At 40.4% G+C, this 19,433-nt stretch overlaps 1 protein-coding gene across 1 annotated transcript in view; it reads right to left on the bottom strand.

Annotated features, from left to right (window-relative positions):
- The window catches only part of LOC149456630 (ATP-dependent 6-phosphofructokinase, liver type), a 140,591-nt gene that overhangs the window by 6,881 nt on the left and 114,277 nt on the right, over positions 1–19,433 (bottom strand). The window contains exons 19-21 of the mRNA XM_089684705.1: positions 18,991–19,102; positions 8,165–8,264; positions 5,447–5,552 (exon numbers count right to left, since the gene is read on the bottom strand). Of these exons, the coding sequence (XP_089540831.1) occupies positions 5,447–5,552; positions 8,165–8,264; positions 18,991–19,102 (318 nt within the window). The remainder of the gene's footprint in view (positions 1–5,446; positions 5,553–8,164; positions 8,265–18,990; positions 19,103–19,433) is intronic.

The raw sequence follows: 19,433 nt of genomic DNA, 5'->3' as shown, positions 1-19,433 counted from the left end.
AGACATCTTTGAGCTATTGTTTGACCTCATTTGTTCAAAGAGCCATTTAAGGAGGTGAGCGTCCATTTGCACATAGGCTGTATGCCTGCAAGTTGATTCTCAGGAAGTTTATTTTTATCAACGTATTAATTTGAAGCACTGATTAATGGACACATTGTTGGACATTGTTTTATTTATTATTCGCTACACTACACCATTTTGTTTTGTTTATTCATGCAATTTTGTGTTAGTTGTTTCCAGTCTGACACATCCTTCATTCCTTTATGCAGTTAAATATTGAGTTGAGGTCTCTTTAGGTCCTGAAGAAGTGGTTACCCCACCCTGAAACACATTGACCGAGACCTACGCTTTAATTTGCCATTTATGGCTCTGAAGGAATTTTATGTATTGTTTGGCAAACATGATACAAGTTATTTGTGGTGTCATTCATTTATTTTTTTAATATGCTAGAAATGTCTCTTTTAAATTACATGTAAAAATAAAGGATGTTTTATTTAAAGCTTCTTTATTGTTGGTTACTCACTATTGGAGACATGTTGACCAAGCAAAACATATAGAAACCAAGTTTCAATTTATTGCGTCCAGAAAGAAATTGGGTGAACGTCCCTACAAATGATTAAGTTACAACTGATTGAGGAGTATTTCCAGTGAAAGGTACAGTCAGTGCTACAGATTAGAAAGACTACAGACAATTGTATGCTTCAGCTTTGTGGAAAGACTTTGGCAGGGCCCCATTCCTGCATGAATGTGCCCGTACACAAATTTAAGTCTATAAAGACTTGAATGGCCCACAGAGCTCTGACCTTTACTCCATGGAACACATTTCCATTTAATTTAAATATTGATTGTGAGCCTTCCTGTGAAACAGTTGCTAACCTCCCAAATGTCCTGACCAAATGGGCACAAATGTCTACATAAACACTTCAAAATCTTGTGGAAAGCATTCCCAAAATAGTGGAGGCGGTTATATCCAGAAAGCATGGGGCAGCTCTTTTAATGTCCATAGTTATGATATGAGATTTCCAACAAGCCGAAATGGGTGCCATGATTTGATGTCCAAACTTTTGGCTGATTGGTTGTTATGGGTTACCACACTTCACTTATTTTACTAAGTGAACCAGATTTGGATAAGAAAATAAGGGAATTAAACTGGATGTACAATCAAGATTATAGATTGCCAGATGGAAGCAAAGATAAAATACAGTGGGGAAAATAATTATTTGATCCCCTGCAGCTATTGTAAGTTTGCTCATTTACAAAGAAATGAAGGGTCTATCATTTTTATCATAGGTGTATTTTAAATGAGAGAGACAGAATATCAACCAAACATCCAGCAAAAACACATGATACAAATGTTATAAACTGAGTTGCAGTTCAGTGAGTAAAATAAGAACTTGATCCCCAAGCAAAACAAGACTTCATACTTGGTGGAGAAACCCTTGTTGGCAAGCACAGAGGTAAGACATTTCTTGTAGTTGGTTATCAGGTGTGCACACATCTCAGGAGGAATTTTGGTCCACTCTTCTATACAGATCTTCACTAAATCCTTAAGGTTTCTTGGCTGTCGCTCCCTCCAAAAAATGTTCTATAGGATTAAGGTCTGGAGACTGGCTAAGCCACTACATGACCTTACTGTGCTTCTGCTTGAGCCACTCCTTTGTTGCCTTGGCGGTATGATTTGAGTCATTGTCATGCTGGAAGACCCATCCACAACAAGCTCGTAAGAGTAGGGCCCTCTTACCCCTCGTACATTGTTTGTTGTTGTTGTACTGTGCCATGTATTGTCCCCCCTATTGTACAGCGCTGAGCAAACCCTTTGGCGCTATATAAACTCGTAGTAATAATAATAATAATAACACATTTTCAGTTTTCTGGCTGAGGGAAGCAGGTTCTCATCCAAGATTTTACAGTACATGGCCCTGTTCATTGGCCCTTCAATGCGGCAAAGTCGGCCTGTACCTTTAGCAGAGAGGCAGCCCCAAAGCATAACGTTTCCACCTCCGTCCCTGCCTGTAGGGATGGTGTTCTTGGGGTCATAGTCAGCATTTTTCTTCCTACAAACACAGCGAGTCGAGTTAATGCCAAAGAGCTCAATTTTGGTCTCACCTGACCATCTGAGCACTTTCTCCCAATCCTTATCTGAATCATTTAGATGTTCATTGGCAAACTTCAGATGGGCCTATACATGTACTTTCTTGAGGAGGGGGACCTTGCGGGCACTGCAGGATTTCAATCCATGGCGGCATATTGTATTACCAATGGTTTGTTTGGTGACTGGGGTTCCAACTGCCTTGAGATCATTCACAAGCTCCTCCCATGTAGTTCTGGGCTGATCCCTCACTTTTCTCATGATCATTGTTACCCCATGAGGTGAAATCTTGCATGGAGCTCCAGACCGAGGGCGATTGATGGTTATTTTGTATTTCTTCCATTTGCAAATAATCGCTCCAACAGTTGTCTCCTTCTTACCAAGCTTCTTGCTAATGGTCTTGTAGCCCATTCCAGCCTTTCAGCAGCTCTACAATCTTGTCCCTTATGTCCTTTGACAACTCTGTGCCCATGATGGTGAGGTTTGAATGAAAAAGATTCTGTGGACAGGTGTCTTCTATGCACATAACAAGGAGTTGTTAGGAGCACCTTCTTAAATTGACAAGTCTAATCAGTGTACAACATAGCCAGTCTGTGGGAGCCAGAATTATTGTTGGGGTTGGTATGGGATCAAATACTTATTTTACTCACTTAATTGCAACTCAATTTATAACATTTGTATAATGTGTTTTTTCTGTATTTGTGGTTGATATGCTGTCTCTATCATTTAAAATACACCTATGATAAATATTATAGACCCTTCATTTCTTTGCAAGTGGGTAAACTTGCAATATCTGCAGGGGATTAAATAATTAATTTCCCCACTGTATGTCCATTTGTGTCTTTAACCACTTCAGCCTCTGCGATGTATCCGTATGTCGACAGGTTTAAAGTGGTTTTATCTTTTATTTTTCAGGGAATGATGCATTTTTATGTAAAAGCGATTCTGTGGCTAATTAGCAGCTTGATCGTTTTTACAGGTGGTGGAAGGTGGTTCCTCTCTTCTATCATCCTGGGCTGTCCTGTTCCACCAGGGAGTCCGGGATTGAAGCCGACAGTTCCGCTAAGAAACCGGAACAGCCGAGTATTTTCTCATTTTAGGTTTTGCCAGGATGTAAACAATCAATTAGTGGCTTGGGAAAGCATCGGATAAAACTAATCTTTGTATGATCAGATGCTTTCATGGGCAGAGGAGAGATCTGGGGTCAATCAAAAGCAGAAAGAACAAAATACACAGCCCTGTGAAACAAGACCTGTTTAACCCATAAATCCATCTGCATCACATTTTATTAATGAATTCTCAATGTGGTGGGCAGTGTTTATTTCTACAGAACATTAGGAAGGTAAATGAATCAAAGGCAGGTGCCTCTTAAACACAGAGTTACATATCATATTTGGAAACCAGCAACAGTCCCATCATATCATTTTTTTACACTCAAAATGTTTATTGTTGGTAATAGGGATGCACCGATACCAAAAAGAGTACAGATACTTTTTCTCAAGTACTCGCCGATAACAATTACCGATACCTATTTTTTTGTGTCATATTAAAGTCTTTTTTTAGACTAATGAAAAATTATTACTGTTTCTTTATAAATATGAAGAACTGTGACTCAAAATACATTGCCCTGGTAATTTAGTGGTAACCCAGCAGTGTATACATTTCTATATTTACAAATTAAATATTACATTGTATTATTTTTAAGTTTTTAACTTATTTATTTCAGTACACTGATGGATTATGCCTCTGCCCTGGTGGTATAGTGGTAGGCCAGCAAACATAAAATCAATCATTGCCCTTGATTGCAATTATTTTTTTACACAACACCCAGCTTACCTGCCTTTGCTCTGGTGGCGTAGTAGTAGAGCACTTGCCAGAGCTTCTGCAGTCTGGATGTCACGTCTCACACTGCCCCCTGATTGACGTGTGACGTCAGACATCCGGAAGCCGCCCTTGCGCAACATCCTTTGGGGTCTATCTCCATAAAGGCGGCAGTTACAGTCTGCAGGCTTGAAGGTATCGGTTTTAGCATCAGTGCATTTGCTAGAGTACTCATGCAAATGCTTAGTATTGGCACCAATAACGGTAACGGTGCAACGCTAGTTGATACTATTTATCTACTTAATATTAGTTTTCCTTTATATATTGACTTGTCTATTGCAAGGTAATACATACTGAATTACCCACTTGCCATCCACCATATTTACCTGCTATAGGGCAGGCGTTGTGTGTAAAATCAAGCATATAAATGTGATTTTGCACTTCTGCTGTAATTTGACACAGCAAAAGCCGATCAACAGGAGCCGGCCAATTGATGAGCGCTGGAACCCGTTGATCGTTGAGGATAATGACAGTACTCAGCTCTGCCTATGTAAACAAGGCAGAGCTGTGTCCTGTCACCAGTGATGTGCTGGATTGTCGTTCCCTGCAAAGCAGGGAATACAATCCAGCACACCTATTTGTAAAAACAGCACATAGTAAAACTGGTCTGGCACATATTTAAGCCTTTGATTGCCCTAGATGTTAACCCCTTCACAGCCAGTGTCTTTTAATATGGTGACAGTGTATATTTTTAGCACTGATCACTGTATTAGTGTCACTGGTTCCCACAAAGTGTCAGACTGTCCGCTGCAGTATTCCAGTCCTGCTGATCACTGTCATTACTGGTATAAAAAAAAATTCCAGTATATATACACTATAGTTTGTAGAAGCTAAAACTTTTGTACAAACCAATCAATAGAAGCTTGTTGGGATTTGTTTTTTAACCAAAAATATATAGCAATACATTTTGGACTAAATTTATGAAATTAGATTTTTTTTTAATTTTTATTGGATATGTTTTATTGCAGAAAGTAAAAAAAGTATTTTTTTCCAAAATTCTCTGTCTTTTTTGTCGTTGTTTATAGTGCAAAAAAAAAGAAAAACCTAGAGGTGATCAAATACCACTCAAAGCTCTATTTGTGGGGAAAAAAAATTATATAAATTTCATTCAGAGCATTGCATGACCGCGCAATTGTCAGCTAAAGGAACATAGTGCTATATAGCAAAAAATGGCCTAGTTGATAGTTGCATTCAAAAGTACAATGAATGACTTTCCCTATAAATGCATAACTGCAATAAATTGTGTATTTATATCTGCCAGGCACTCAATATTAAAAATATCAGCTTTGGGGACCTCATTGAATGTCCTTATAGCAACAACAATGATAACTGAAACTGAACCTTTTTCTAATTACAGTTTTTGCTCTGCTTGACCATTGCCCTAAAGGTGAAATTGTTAGACTTTGCTATATATTGAATCACATTACGTATTGGTGAATAGAGGAGGAGAAATATTTCAAATCAATATATACTTACTCAAAGTCAGTAACTTTTTTTAATTCACACACAGATGTGAAGGCTACAACTTTCTTCTTGAGACCAATTACACAAGCTGTATCCGAGGAATTTGCAAATACTCGACCTTGAAAAGATAAAATATTTAAATTGGGAGGGAGATTTGTGTTGTGGCTGACTGTTATACAAACTTATTATAAAAGGCTGCTGCAGAGAATCTGGGCATTCCTTGGCACGTTTTCCTTGGATGGTCTGCAAGGGTTCTGACAGCTAGAATATAAAAAGTTGTATAATAATGTTTACTACTTCCTGCAAACTTGGTTCTCCTAAGTAGTCTGGATGGCCAATTATTGATGACATATTCGCTCATGTTGGGCTGGAAAAATGACACTCAAGTTTGCTATAGTTTTGCCATGCAAAATCTGTACCAGGCTTTGTAAAAGCATTTTTGTATTGTGACTGTTGACCTAACCTGTTACTTAAATAAAGATTATAGAAGAAACAAACTCATTAGGAAGCAACCCATCATAAAAATCAAAGTTTATGTTTAGTAAAGTATGGCATTTAAACTAAAACACTACCAAGTGTTCTGAGCGAATTGTAATAATGATTTAAACTATTCTCATTATTTCCCCTACCACTCCTGACAAAGTGGTGTATACCACAGTATGCATAGAGTGCACCACTCTACTGGTTATGACACATTGGATTACATTTCCTGTGGGGTACCAGCTACTCTTTTTACAGGTCTTTGAAACACTTAGGGACAGCTGCTGTATGCTTTATTGTTTAATTGCCTGATTTGCTGCAGTTTGCCTACTATACACAAAATCATACTTTCCTGAATGTGACTGTGAACTTATATATTGTAGGGATAGCTGCTGTATACTTACTGTCTTATTTGCTTAATATTTCTGCATTTCCCCTCTTATATACATGCTTTTATGTATGCAACTGTAAATTTATTGTACTGTGTATTGCACTGGCCTGGGTCAGAATAGCACTCTGAGTTCCTTAGTGGCAAGACCATTTGGGTTAATATACAACTAGTGGATGGGGATGTACAGGGAAGGAAATAAGTATTTGATCCCCTGCTGATTTTTAATGTTTGCCCACTCACAAAGAAACAAATCAGTTCAAAAATCGAATGGTAGGTGTATTGTAACACTGAGAGACAGAATAGCAACAAAAAATTCAAAATAAATTTCTAATAAATTATGCACTGATTTGCATGTTTATGAGGAAAATAAGTATTTGATCCCCTTCACAAAACATGACCTAGTACCTGGTAAAAAATCTTCCTAATCCCCCCCTCCCCATGAGGCAATCTGATATTCCCAGGATCAACTAAGCCTGGAATTATTACCTCTAAAAATTTGTATCCAAATATATTTTGTGTATTTAGGAATGCATCCAGCTCATTTTTTTAAAACAATCTACTGAGCTGGCCAATCCTTGATAGAAAGTCCACATTTTCTGATTTTCTTTAGATAGCATGGTGGTGTCACTAAATGCATATGACAATGGCAATGCAGATGTGGCAATGCAGAAGTCTGGCAATGGACATTAGCCTTATACATATGCGATTAAAATGCAAAAGTGATTCTAGAGGTTAAGGTTAAAAAAAACAAAGAAGAAAAAACCTTCCAATGTGGAACTCGCCCCCCCCCCCCCAACTAAACACATACCTGCCATCACACTCAGCCCTGCTCTGTTCTTTTTCTGAATTCTTGGGCTTTACTGAGAACAGCTGGAACCACTGGCTCCTGCTGCTGTCAGTCAAAACTTGTGAGAAGGGATGGGGTTGTGGCAAAGACAAGCTGTGTGCGTCTTTGGATGCACATAGCCTGGCATGGGAGCACACCACGTGAGTGCCTTATACAAGGGGCTTGTTATGGGGGCACTCGGAAGGGGAGGAGGGGACAGCGAGACTCGGAAGTGAAAGTGTGGGGCCACTCTGTGCAATACCATTGCACAAAGCAGGCAAGTATACAATGTTTATTATTTTTAATAAGAAAAACACCAAAAACAAAAGAAAAAAAACTTTTTCTTACTTTCATCCTTTTAGAAACCTCATAGTGGGGTACCAAATACTGATGGGTTTTGTACAATATGATATACTGTAACAACTGTATTTTGATCATGTAACAATTTGATTGTATTGTTTATCAGCTATGATATCAGAAAGACTGAAAAACAAGGTGGATCCTGAGGAAACTCTTCTTGGGTGAAATGCTTCAATCCATCTGTTCTTCGTTTCCATGTTCATCTAACCATATGTACTTCTATACTGTACTTGTAGCCGGCATTGAATGTTTTTAGATCATGTAATCCCTTTTAACTTAAACATAAAATAAAAATAGGCATTTATAGCCTATAACGTTGTTCTTCGTGTATTTAGGCACTCTAAAATCCCTATTTCCCACAGTATCCTCTTTGGAGGGACATGGTGGGACTTTTTTTTTGATGATCTGACATAAACTGGGGATAGTGCCAATGTGCATCAGGTGACAAGACCTCCCCATCCTATTATTTTTATTTATTATTTTAATTAAAAATCTATCTTTACAATCACTTTAAAGTAAATAAGAAAGATCACATAGCATTAATTTATTCCAGGTATCCTAAACGAATATGGGACAAAATATTTGAGGTTATATGCATAGCAACTTTCTGGTGAAAAAAAAAATAAATAAATAAAAATCATAGTGACCGCTTTGATCTTGGAATTCCCCTTACCTCTACGATAAGACTCCCTCAGTTTTTCAGAAATCCATATTACAGACTTGACTCCAAGTTTTGTTCCATAATTGCGATCAAATGGTGTAGGAGAGCCACCCTAATTAATAAAAGGTAAACACCACCATTAACTTTAAATTCTCTCATTATAAAAAATATTTTTTACTTAAAGTGTCATTACAAACCATAAATTAAAGTATGCAAAAAAAAAAATTACAGTTTTAATATTTTTCCACTCTAGTTCTCGAACTAAACACTTTGTCTGCATTCACACTTGAGCAATTTGTAGCTTGAAGCTCAAACTTAAAAAATCAATTGTTCTCTATGGTGCCTGTTCACACCTGATCCTGTGAACAGGCACTATAGAGAACAATTGATTTTTTTCAGTTTGAGGGATTTGGAGTGTCAAGCTTTTACCCCTTGGTGCCTGCGCCTCCCGGCCCCTTAAAGGTTTCAGAAGCCGGGAGGCGGAGCGGGGGTTTTAGGGTCCATCACGGCGGTCACATGATCGGGAAAGGTCCTGATTGAAAGAGGAGATTGGGACCTTTCCGTGAGTACCGGACATGTATGCTGGGAGCGCGTGCTCTCAGCACATATGTTTTTCTTAATTGCACACAAATGTGCGTCCACTCGGTGCCTAGGCCCAGACACCGGGAGGCAGCACATTTGTGTGCCGCTGGTGTGAAGAGGTTAAGCTACAAAACATTCAAGTGTGAATGCAGCCTTAAAAGAATAACAGGGAGTTTAAAAATTGTATTATTGGCTTACCGAAAAAAATCTCTTCTTGAAGTACACTGAGGGATACAAGATGAAGAATCCAGATACATTCAATTATGTGGCTGCCTTCAGGAAATTGGACATTGGAAAACAAATCTGTAGGGACAATCCAGTGTAACCCCTCCCACTCCCAGCATGCCTCTTTTGCAATAAATTGAAGGCACACGGGTTCCTCCTTTCTGTGCTTATTATCCACTCCTGGTACCCCAAGAAAAAGATCTTAGGGTGTCAGGACTTGAGTCATCACCTGGGTCACCTGCTGGTGTCACTGTGGTTCCCCGAATCAAAGCACGCACTTCCGGTGGTCATGAGTGGGTGTCTCCCAGCAGCTTGACTGTCCGACTAATTAGGCTCCACCTGACGTGGGCTGCTGAGAGGTATATAATCTTGTGCAGTGTTAGCTTCATCTTGTATCCCTATGGGTTGTGATGATTTTTCTCCTCCTGTCAGTATGTCTCATGTGTAGTTTCTGGTGTGGCTATTGGAAGATGATAAACCCTATTGTCTTGAACATTATTCGGTATATTCACATATAATTTGCTGGATTGTATCGATGCAGTACATTCTCTAGTCAAACAAGGGAATTGTGAATGGAATTTTGTTCAGCCCCTACTGCAAAACTGGCCAGGTATTTCCCACTCAGCTTCAGTTAACACGCACCAACCCATTTCTGCCTCTAGGCATCAGTTTGCTCAGAGATCCCCCTCTTTGGTAGCAACCAGAGCTGCAGCTCAATATACTTTACTTCCAATTGTATGTCAGTATCCTGACTGCACGTTTCCTGCATTTAGTCCTGTAAAAACCCCCTCTACTACTGCATTGCCCTTGGCAACTTCACAGAAATCCTCCTCTATAACTGCTCCTCCTTTTAGCCCTGCTTCATAACTCCTGACTTATCTTCGGTCCTGCCTTCTGCCTTTTCATATCTGGGATTCTCAGTAACCAGGCTTCACCCTACAGAAATTACCGTGAGGAAAATAATTATTTGATCCCCTGCAGATATTGTAAGTTTGCTCACTTACAAAGAAATAAAGTCTATCAATTTCATCATAGGTGTATTTTAAACGATAGAGATATAATATCAACCAAAAAAACTGAAAAAACCCAAAATACAAATACTATAAAATTGAGTTGCAGTTCAGCGAATGAAAAAAGTACTTGATCCCCTACTAACCAACAATAATTCTGGCTCCCACAGACTGGCTATGTGCTCATGTGGTACACGGATTAGTCCTGTCAATTTAAGAAGGTGCTCCTAATGACAACCTGTAACGTGTATAAAAGACACCTGTCCAGAGGATTTCTTTCTTCCATTCAAACCTCACCACCATGGGCAAGACCAAAGAGATTTCAAAGGACATCAGGGACAAGACTGTAGACCTGCACAAGGATGGAATGGGCTACAAGACCATCAGCAAGAAGCTTGGTGAAAAGGAGACAACTGTTGGAGCGATTATTTGCAAATGGAAGAAATACAAAATAACCATCAATCACCCTCGGTCTGGAGCAACATGCAAGATTTCGCCTCATGGGATAAGGGTAATTATGAGAAAAGTGAGGGACCAGCCCAGAACTACATGGGAGGAGCTTGTGAATCTCAAGGCAGCTGGGACCACAGTCACCAAACAAAATCTGAAATCCTGCTCAAGAAGGCACGTGTACAGGCTCATCTGAAGTTTGCCAATGAACATCTAAATGATTCAGAGAAGGATTGGGAGAAAGTGCTGTGATCAGATAAGACCAAAATTGAGATCTTTGGCATTAACTCGACTCGCTGTGTTTGGAGGAAGAAAATGCTGACTATGACCCCAAGAACACCATCCCTACAGTCAAGCACGGAGGTGGAAACATTATGCTTTGGGACTGTTTCTCTGCACATGGTACAGGCCAACTTTGCTGCATTGAGGGGCCAATGGACAGGGCCATGTATGGCAAAATCTTGGATGAAAACCTTCTTCCCTCAGCCAGAACACTGAAGATGGCTTGTGGATGGGTCCTTCCAGCATGACAATGACCCAAAACTTACCACCAAGGCAACAACGGAGTGGCTCAAGAAGAAGCCAGAGTGGCCTTGCCAGTCTCCAGACCTTAATCCTATAGAAAATTTATGGAGGGAGCTGAAACTTTGAGTTGCCAAAAAACCTTCTGTGTCCAGCAGTGCCCCGAGCCCCCTCAATACTTACCTGAGCCTCATCATGATCCAGCGATCTGAATGACAGCCTCGGCTGTCTCTGCCTCCTCATTGACTGAGACAGCAAGTGGGAGCCATTTGCTTCCGTTGTTGTCAATCACAGCCAGTCAGCCAATGAGGAGAGAGGGGGCAGAGCCATGCCGCAGCTCCATGTGTGAATGGACACACAGAGCAGAGGGTGCCCACATAGCAAGCTGCTTGCTGTGGGGGCACCCAACAGGAGGGAGGGGCCAGGAGAGCCTGCGGGGAGCTAAGAAGAGAAGGATCCAGGCTGCTCTGTGCAAAACCACTGCACACAGCAGGTAAGTATAGACATGTTTGTTTCTCCCCCCCCCAAAATAAATAAAAAAAATGAATCACTTTAAGGAGTTAGTGAAGATCTGTAAAGAAGAGTAGACCAAAATACCTCCTGAGATGTGTGCAAGCCTGGTAACCAACTACAAGAGACGTCTTACCTCTGTGCTTGCCAACAAGGTTTTCTCCACCAAGTACATAATTTGTTTGGGGATCAATTACTTATTTTACTCACTGAACTGCACCTCAATTTAAAAAATTTGTATCTGTTTTTTCTGGATTTTTGGTTGATATTCTGTCTCTATCATTGAAAATACACCTATGATAAAAATGACACACCCTTCATTTCTTTGTAAGTTGGCAAAGTTACAAAATCTGCAGGGGCTCAAATAATTATTTCCCCACTGTACATCTGCTTAAGCCGGTCTAAGTACCATCTATTCTATGGACAGACTGCCTTGTTCAATCATCCTTTTCTCCAAGCAACCCTGCATCCAGCCTGTGTTCCAGCAACCCAGCGTAACCTCAACAATTTGTCACCTGCTATCCAGCCTACTGGTTCTCAGTCTACCATCCAGTTTGGCTCCGTATGCTCTTTGCTGTCTAATCACGGACCTCAATGCTTCCCTGACCACTGCCCAGCCTATTGGCATGCTGCCTATTAATGGGATCCAGTCTCCCTCAATAAGACTTGCAATGGAATTCAACCAGCCTCTAAGCTTGCTGGCGGGGTTCAGTCTGCCGCTGATGCCCTGCTGTCTGCTGACAAATCTGCCTCTGGTGATCTGCTATCTTCTGCCAAGCTGGCCTCTGATGTTCTTTTGCCCACTACCCAGCATGGTGATCGTCCACCCACTGCCCAGCCTGCCTCTGATGCGCCTGTGCTTGCTGCCCAGTCTGCCTCCAATGGTTTTGTGCCATAGAGTATAGAGATTAACAAATCCAATAGCCTCCTATCCCTCAAGACCTGGACTTTATCATTTTGCTTCTCAGTCACTGACTTTCATGGCTTAACTGATGAACTGACTCAAAAGACAAAAGATCCTGATGATCTGTGAGGACCTACAAAGTCTTTCAGAAGCCTTATAAGGTCCGAGTACCACAATCACCTGGGCCAGTTTGGTGTGATAAGAATCAATGGAATGCCCTCTATCTCGATTTGTGGAGCAGGTAAGGAAAGAGTTTCAAAGGAAGAAAGTCATAGACTGCGGGCAAGGCATTTGATGCCAAGTGGCCATACCTGTCCTTCATGGTTTTGGTTTGGGGAATTTATTAAATGGATCCATATTCTTTATTTCATTTCCAAGTGGTGCATGCATGCATATTATTAATACTATGTCAGATTACTTTTAATTGTACCGAGGCATGTGGCAGGCATATCCACTGTTCCAGAAAGTTTTTAAGTTAACTGCAAAACCCCTGGCAACAGCTATTAGACAGATGGACACTACAGTGGACATTTGAAGGGGAGACAGAGAGTATAAGATTGCTTGACATGCAAATGATGCCCCTCTTTATGGGGGACACCAACCACTCCTTGACTTTACTTAATGACCCTTATTACCCTATTCAGATACTTTTCAAGGTTTGTCATTAACTAAGACAAATAGTTTTTTCTACCTTTGGATACTATTACAGAAGAACTCCTGACCTGTGCCTCACAGGTCAAGACAGAGTTATTCAAATATCTAGGAATTACGGGTTCCTTCTCCCTGCAGACAGATCTAAAATGAAACTTTTCCCCAAATACCTCTGACAGGAATTGGCAGAGCAAACTTATTTAAAATTATCTGGCCTCAACTACTGCAGGTCTTGCAAACTTCCCCAATGTGGATTTCCCAAACATGGTCCCCGGATAAACTCCCCTCTCTTTGGTTACCAAAAGATGTGAGGGACTTGCAGCTCCTCACACTAAGACTTATTTTATAGCATTCCTACTACATTACGTGCCTGGATGGAAAAACATCATTAACCGCTTGCCCACAGATATACTGCTACAGGGCAGCATGGCAGTGCAAAATCACGTATATATTAGTGATTTGCATTTCCGGGTAGGGGGCACGTGCCGTCCTACCCACACCGTTATTGGCTGCTGGGGATGTCAATCACCGGGTACCGGCCGGGACTCTGTGATCGTCAGCAGGGCTGAGAGGGGAGAGATGTGTGTGTAAACAACACAGATCTCTCTCCTGTCAACATGGACATGCTGCCTTGTATCTCTCTGCACAGCAGAGAGATACAAAACAGCATGTCTCCCAAGTAAAACAGCACACAATGTAAAACACAGACAGCACACAGTTAACCCTTTGATCGCCTCATATGTTTTCCCTTCCTGCCCAGTGTCATTAGTACAGTGCCAGTGCTTTTTATTAGCACTGATCACTGTATCCGTGTCACAGTGTCAGTCAGTTCCCACCCAGTGTCAGATTGCCAGCCGCAGTCCTGCTACAAGTTGCTGATCGCCGCCATTACTAGTACAGGGATGTTGAATTTATATCGCCCAATGCCTGGGACACGTAGTTCCGGGCGCCGGGCAGGTAGTTTTATTGTAACCTTTAGCCCTGCTGTGGGCAAGCAGCAGGGCTCACCTGTCAGTTGAAAGCATTCGGGTGGCTGCACTGCTACCCGATTGCTTTCACACAGCCTACAATGCAAGCTTCCACCAACCCCACTCGCGGGAACCTCCCCCCACCCACTATGTCTCCCAGGCTCCACTTGCCCATCTGCGGGCCCGGGACCAGATCACCTTGCGCTGTCGGGTAAAGGTGAGGGAGGAGAGTGGACGCGTCAGCTCCCCTTTTTGTCCTGACCCGAAAGTGACGTTATGATGTCACTTCCGGGTCCCCATTAACAGATTCCCAGCCATCAATGCTGCAAAAGAATGTAATGCGGTGTGATCTTTTTGCATTACATTCAGTGGAACACAGGGGAGATATCCAGGGTCTTTTAGCCTCTGGATTTCTCAATAAAAAGAACCTGTCACCAAAAATCATCAGAGAACTTTTTGTCCTCTATACGAACGTACAAATGTAAAATCACACACTGTGGCGCCTATGCATGAAAACGTTGATTGCGATACACATGTTACATATCACCACGCACGCCAGAATAAGAGCAATAATTCTACAATGAGACATCCTCCATAAAACTATACTGATGACCTATAAGGCACTTTAACAGGGTCACCTATAGAAAATTTAGGGTACTGAAGTTCGTCGCCATTTCACGAGCGCATGCAAATTTAAGGTTTGACATTTTGGATATCTGTTTACTCGGTGCAACCTCATCTTTTAGATTTTGCAAAACATAGGGTAATTTATTGCTTTTTTGTGCCCTAAAATGAACTTGTGTATTTTTTTACTGAAATTTTGTGGTAATGTCAGTAATATCATGCGACCTAAAAAAATTGGAACTACCACTATTTTATGCTTTAGGGTCTCTGCTTTTGGAAAATATATAATGTTCAGGGGTTGTGTAATCTTCAGGCCTAAAATGATTTTTTAAACTTAAGCAAAAAATGCAAAAATGGCTCTGCCAGCAAAAGGGATAAAGGGTAAGCCCGACATTCCCCTTTCAGGACGAGCACCCAGTCGGTGCTCATTACACAGCAAGGTCTCCCTCCCCCCTGCTAGTCCCAGGTGCGGTGCTGGAGAGAGGCAGGGAAGGGAGGAGGGGATAAACAGTGCAATGGTAAAAATATTAAACGTGTAAGTCGCCATAAAGCCACTTTTGATTTTAAAAGCCCCAGACAATACTAAAAGCACCTCAGATTTAAATACGGTTTGGTTAAAAAAATGTTTTTGATCTGGACACATAGATTGTCATGAGGGACAAGTAGATTTGTTCCTGGATAAGCAGTTTTTTTCAAAAATTTCCACACCCCTGTAGTATAAATAAAAAATAAAGATTCCAGTATACATACCATTTGTAAACGCTATAACTTTCACGTAAACCAATTAAAATACACTTATTGGGATTTTTTTTTTGTTTAGCAAAGACATGTAGCAGAATGCATTTTGGCCTAAAAAATTATGATGACATTTTATATTTCGGCCTTTTTTTGTTTATAGTGCAGAACATAAAAAAACGCAGAGGTGACCAATTACCACCAAAAGAAAGTTCTATTTGTTTGGAAAAAAATGACAGGAATTTAATTTCTGTACAGTGTTGCATGACCGCGCAATCGTCAGTTAAAATAACGCAGTGCCATATCGCAAAAATGGCCTGGTCAGGAAGGGGGGTAAATCGTTTAGAGGGCGAGTGGTTAAATAAGAAACACATTTTGCTGTAGAACAATTAAAAGCATTTACATGAACCATATCCAAGATGGCCGACAGCACGGTAACGTCAGAGGGAGGCTCTGCCCGACATGTTTCATCATCAAAAGACGTCCTCTGTGAATGCTTTTAATTGTTCTATAGCTTGTAAGTAGGATCCTATTTGCGCAAGAAGTTTTTGATACGTATTGTACTATGAAATGCATGTTTTTTCTTTCATGACCTTGTCTGGCACTACACTTTGAGTTTAGTTTCGAGTTGGAGTCTGGGAAGTTACATGCTTTGGGGCGTGATACGGGAAGCCTGCCAGTGCTCTACATTATAAAGCTGGTTGGGACCCCCTGTAATTAAGGGGTCTCCATTTCTGGTAAGCCTCCATCTGTTACTTCGGTAATGGTGTGCACTCTGGTGACCAGTTGAAGCAAGTTTGTTTGCATTTACAGCATTGTCTACAATAATACCATCAATTGTGGAATTTTCTTCTCATACTCATGGACTATGGTTTAGGTTTTGTTTTTTTTTTTACTAACTTTATGTATATTTGAGGTGAATTTTTTGCACATTGAGATTTGACCCATCCTCAATCACTCTTGGTGTGAGGGTCTTCATAGGGCTCATAGATAATGCATGAAATTTTAGGTTAATTTGACAACATATTATGGTTTCTTACACGCAATTAGAATTACTGTACTCACGCAGTTTATTCAATAAATTTTTTTTAAATTTTGATTGCCCTTCAGAGGGGTGAGGGTCTTCATAGGGCATATGTATGCAGTTATTTAGTTTAACTATTACAGTATTTTATTTTCAAATTTTGATCGCTTTTGTGAAGGTCTTTTTGTGAATTGGTACCCAAAACTGAACTGCATATTCCAGATGAGGTCTTACTAATGATTTGTACAAGGGTAATATGATATCTCTCTCTCTGGAGTCTATACCTCTTTTAATACAAGAGAGGATTTTGCTCGCTTTAGAAACTGCAGCTTGGCATTGCATGCCATTATTAAGATTGTGATCTACCAGAACCCCCAGATCCTTCTCCACCATTGATTCCCCCAGTTGTACTCCCCCTAGTATGTATGATGCATGCATATTCTTAGCCCCCAAGTGCATAACCTTACATTTATCAACATTAAATCTCATTTGCTACATAATGTACATACATACATATGCACACACACACACACACACACACACACACACACACACACACACACACACACACACACACACACACTGCACAAAAGGATAAGTTCACCTTTTGACAAAAAATAATAAATGTAAATTTTTGTTTGCAGGTAAACAAAAATGCACATTTATTTTTTGGTTCCAGGAGCCTGGAACGCATTGCACCAGCTGGTGCCATGCAGGACTCCTGCAGACCTGTCAGTATATCTGCTTGCCCATACATCTTGTACAAGCAAGCCGATATATTCTCATAGGAAGAATCAATGAACTACCACAGCAATCACAGCGCTGTGGTAGTTAATTGAGAACTCTCTCATGCACAGAATACTTTTTAAAAGTTTTACAGCTAGTGCAAGGAGAAGGTCCCCCGCTAACCATGTTTTTGGCGTCCTCTATATAGCTGTATCACTACTGCAAAGGCCGACAGATGCCCCCTACTGACAAATGGGGGCGTCTCCTCATTGTGCAAAGGGCTTCTGGATTCCAGGCTTTGCCTTGAAAGCCTGAAAGAAATTAAAGTTCTTCTTAGCCTTATGAGTAAAGTTTCTCAGAAGATTTTTTTTATCTCTTTTTCTGGGGTGAAAGGAAACTATTAGCCATAGCAGGTTGCAATGCGGGGCATGCGATTAACAATAAGGCATTATAAAAGGGTGTTAGTCCATTATCCACTGGGCCTTAAAAACATACGATGTCCTCAACAGGGACAGTTAGGAGTTCAATTAAGACAAGAAATGTCCAGCCCCACTTCATGAACAGCCCACTTTTTCAGGAACCTCTCCTTCATAGGTATTGCTGGACAAAACATTATGGAAGACTTAAAAGTACACACCAGGCTCCCACATTAAAGGGCAAATGATGTGACTTAGCCAGCACTGGTATTAAGACCTGCAGCCTCTTCAAGTAGGACACTGTGAGATGGGTTTGGCAGGATCCAGGGGACATGCCCCATCCAGCTAGACTTTTGTTCTCTCTAAGAAGTCTTCAGGGACAGAGCTCCTCCAGATGTGTGAACCGTGGCCTTTGTCCTTCAAAGAACTCTGCAGCTAACTCCCACATTATACCAAGGATGTCTGCTTAAAGCAGAGTCCAGTGGACATATTACAGGTTGGCCCCCACCTGTTCCTAACAGTGGGGTCTGGCAACATCCACCAAGGCTTTGCAGATGATTAGCTGCAAAATGAGTCCGAGTGGCTCTGCAACAACTGAAGAATCTTGCTGAAGTTAAAAAAGTTTTATGATCTGAGAACAGACGTAAAAAAACATGGAATGCTAGGCGTGTGAGGGGTTATACTGCACTATCCTTAAAGATTTCTTTGCTAGTGTCCTCTAGTGTGATCTCCTGAGGGCAGCAACACAAATAAACGTACCTAAATACTTCATCCTGTGTACCTTAATTAACGATTAGGAAAAAGGCATTTTGTTAGCCAAGGTGAAGATTACGGTTATTAGGTTTCACACTGAAATCATGGAGATTACTGCTTTAAAGAACAATAATATAAGTGCATCAATCAAATATTCATATAGCAGAGCTGAATGCTTCAGGCCATGCTCACATCTAATTGTATCCATTTGTTGATGTATTTTTAATGTCCATTGTAGCTTGCTAAAACAGTGTGTGTGCGTGTGCGTGTGCGTACACATATATACATACACACTTTTTTTTTTTTTTTCTTCATGCATTTTTGGCTTGGCTAATGAGTAATGGATTTTGGAAAGATCGACTTCCAGAGCCTGGCAGTGGCATAGATTTCTATGGCCACAACAGTGCATAAAAATGCACAGAAAACAGACTTGCCTCATTTTTTTCAAAATGCAGCACATAGATGTGAACAGCCTTATCAGGTAACATGACACACCAGTGAAAACATTTCACAGTTGTCAATGCTAACACAATGCTAACAGCTATAGCATTTTAAAGCATCAGTAAATATAGTATTTTTACTGTGACTTGCACTTTCCTATTCAATCCAATTAAACAGTGTCTCTGCATAAAAATGTATACAAAACATGCATTTGCTAAGTTTTTAGTATAAATAACATCAGAAGTACTGTAGTATGCATCCATACAGAAGTGGAAACGTTTTGTCTTAAAAACATACTTGCTGTAGGTGTCCAAGCACATTGGTTCGACAGTCAAAAATACCCTTTCCTTCAGCAGAATAAAGATTATACAGAAATTCTGTGGTGTAGTAGTCATGACATTTTTCATTCCTAAAAAAGAAACAATGTTGTACTTTTGTAATACACATCTATCCTTTCTATGTTATTTATATCTTAGCTTGAGATGATTAAAAAAAAAAAAAAAAAAGTTTTAGCTCATAGAAGTCTCAAAAACAGAACAAAAAGAAAGGGCTATTTATCTTACACAACGTATTTAGAAAAAGTGGAAGAAAATATGACCCAAAGTGAAAGGGGTTTGAAGGGGTGTGATTTTTTTTGTCCCTTTGTTCTGTTTGTTATCAACTTATTTGTAGATACCCGTGTTTAAAGTATACCTAAAGGCAATACTTTTTTTTAGTTTTGGATGGAATGCAGAATGATT

This window comes from Staurois parvus, unplaced genomic scaffold, assembly GCF_062004578.1.
Source record: "Staurois parvus isolate SC_StPar_1 unplaced genomic scaffold, SC_StPar_1.0 ptg000353l, whole genome shotgun sequence".
NCBI lineage: Eukaryota > Metazoa > Chordata > Amphibia > Anura > Ranidae > Staurois > Staurois parvus.
The sequence above is the reverse complement of the archived record's forward strand: the minus strand, read 5'-3'. Positions and strand labels throughout refer to the sequence as shown.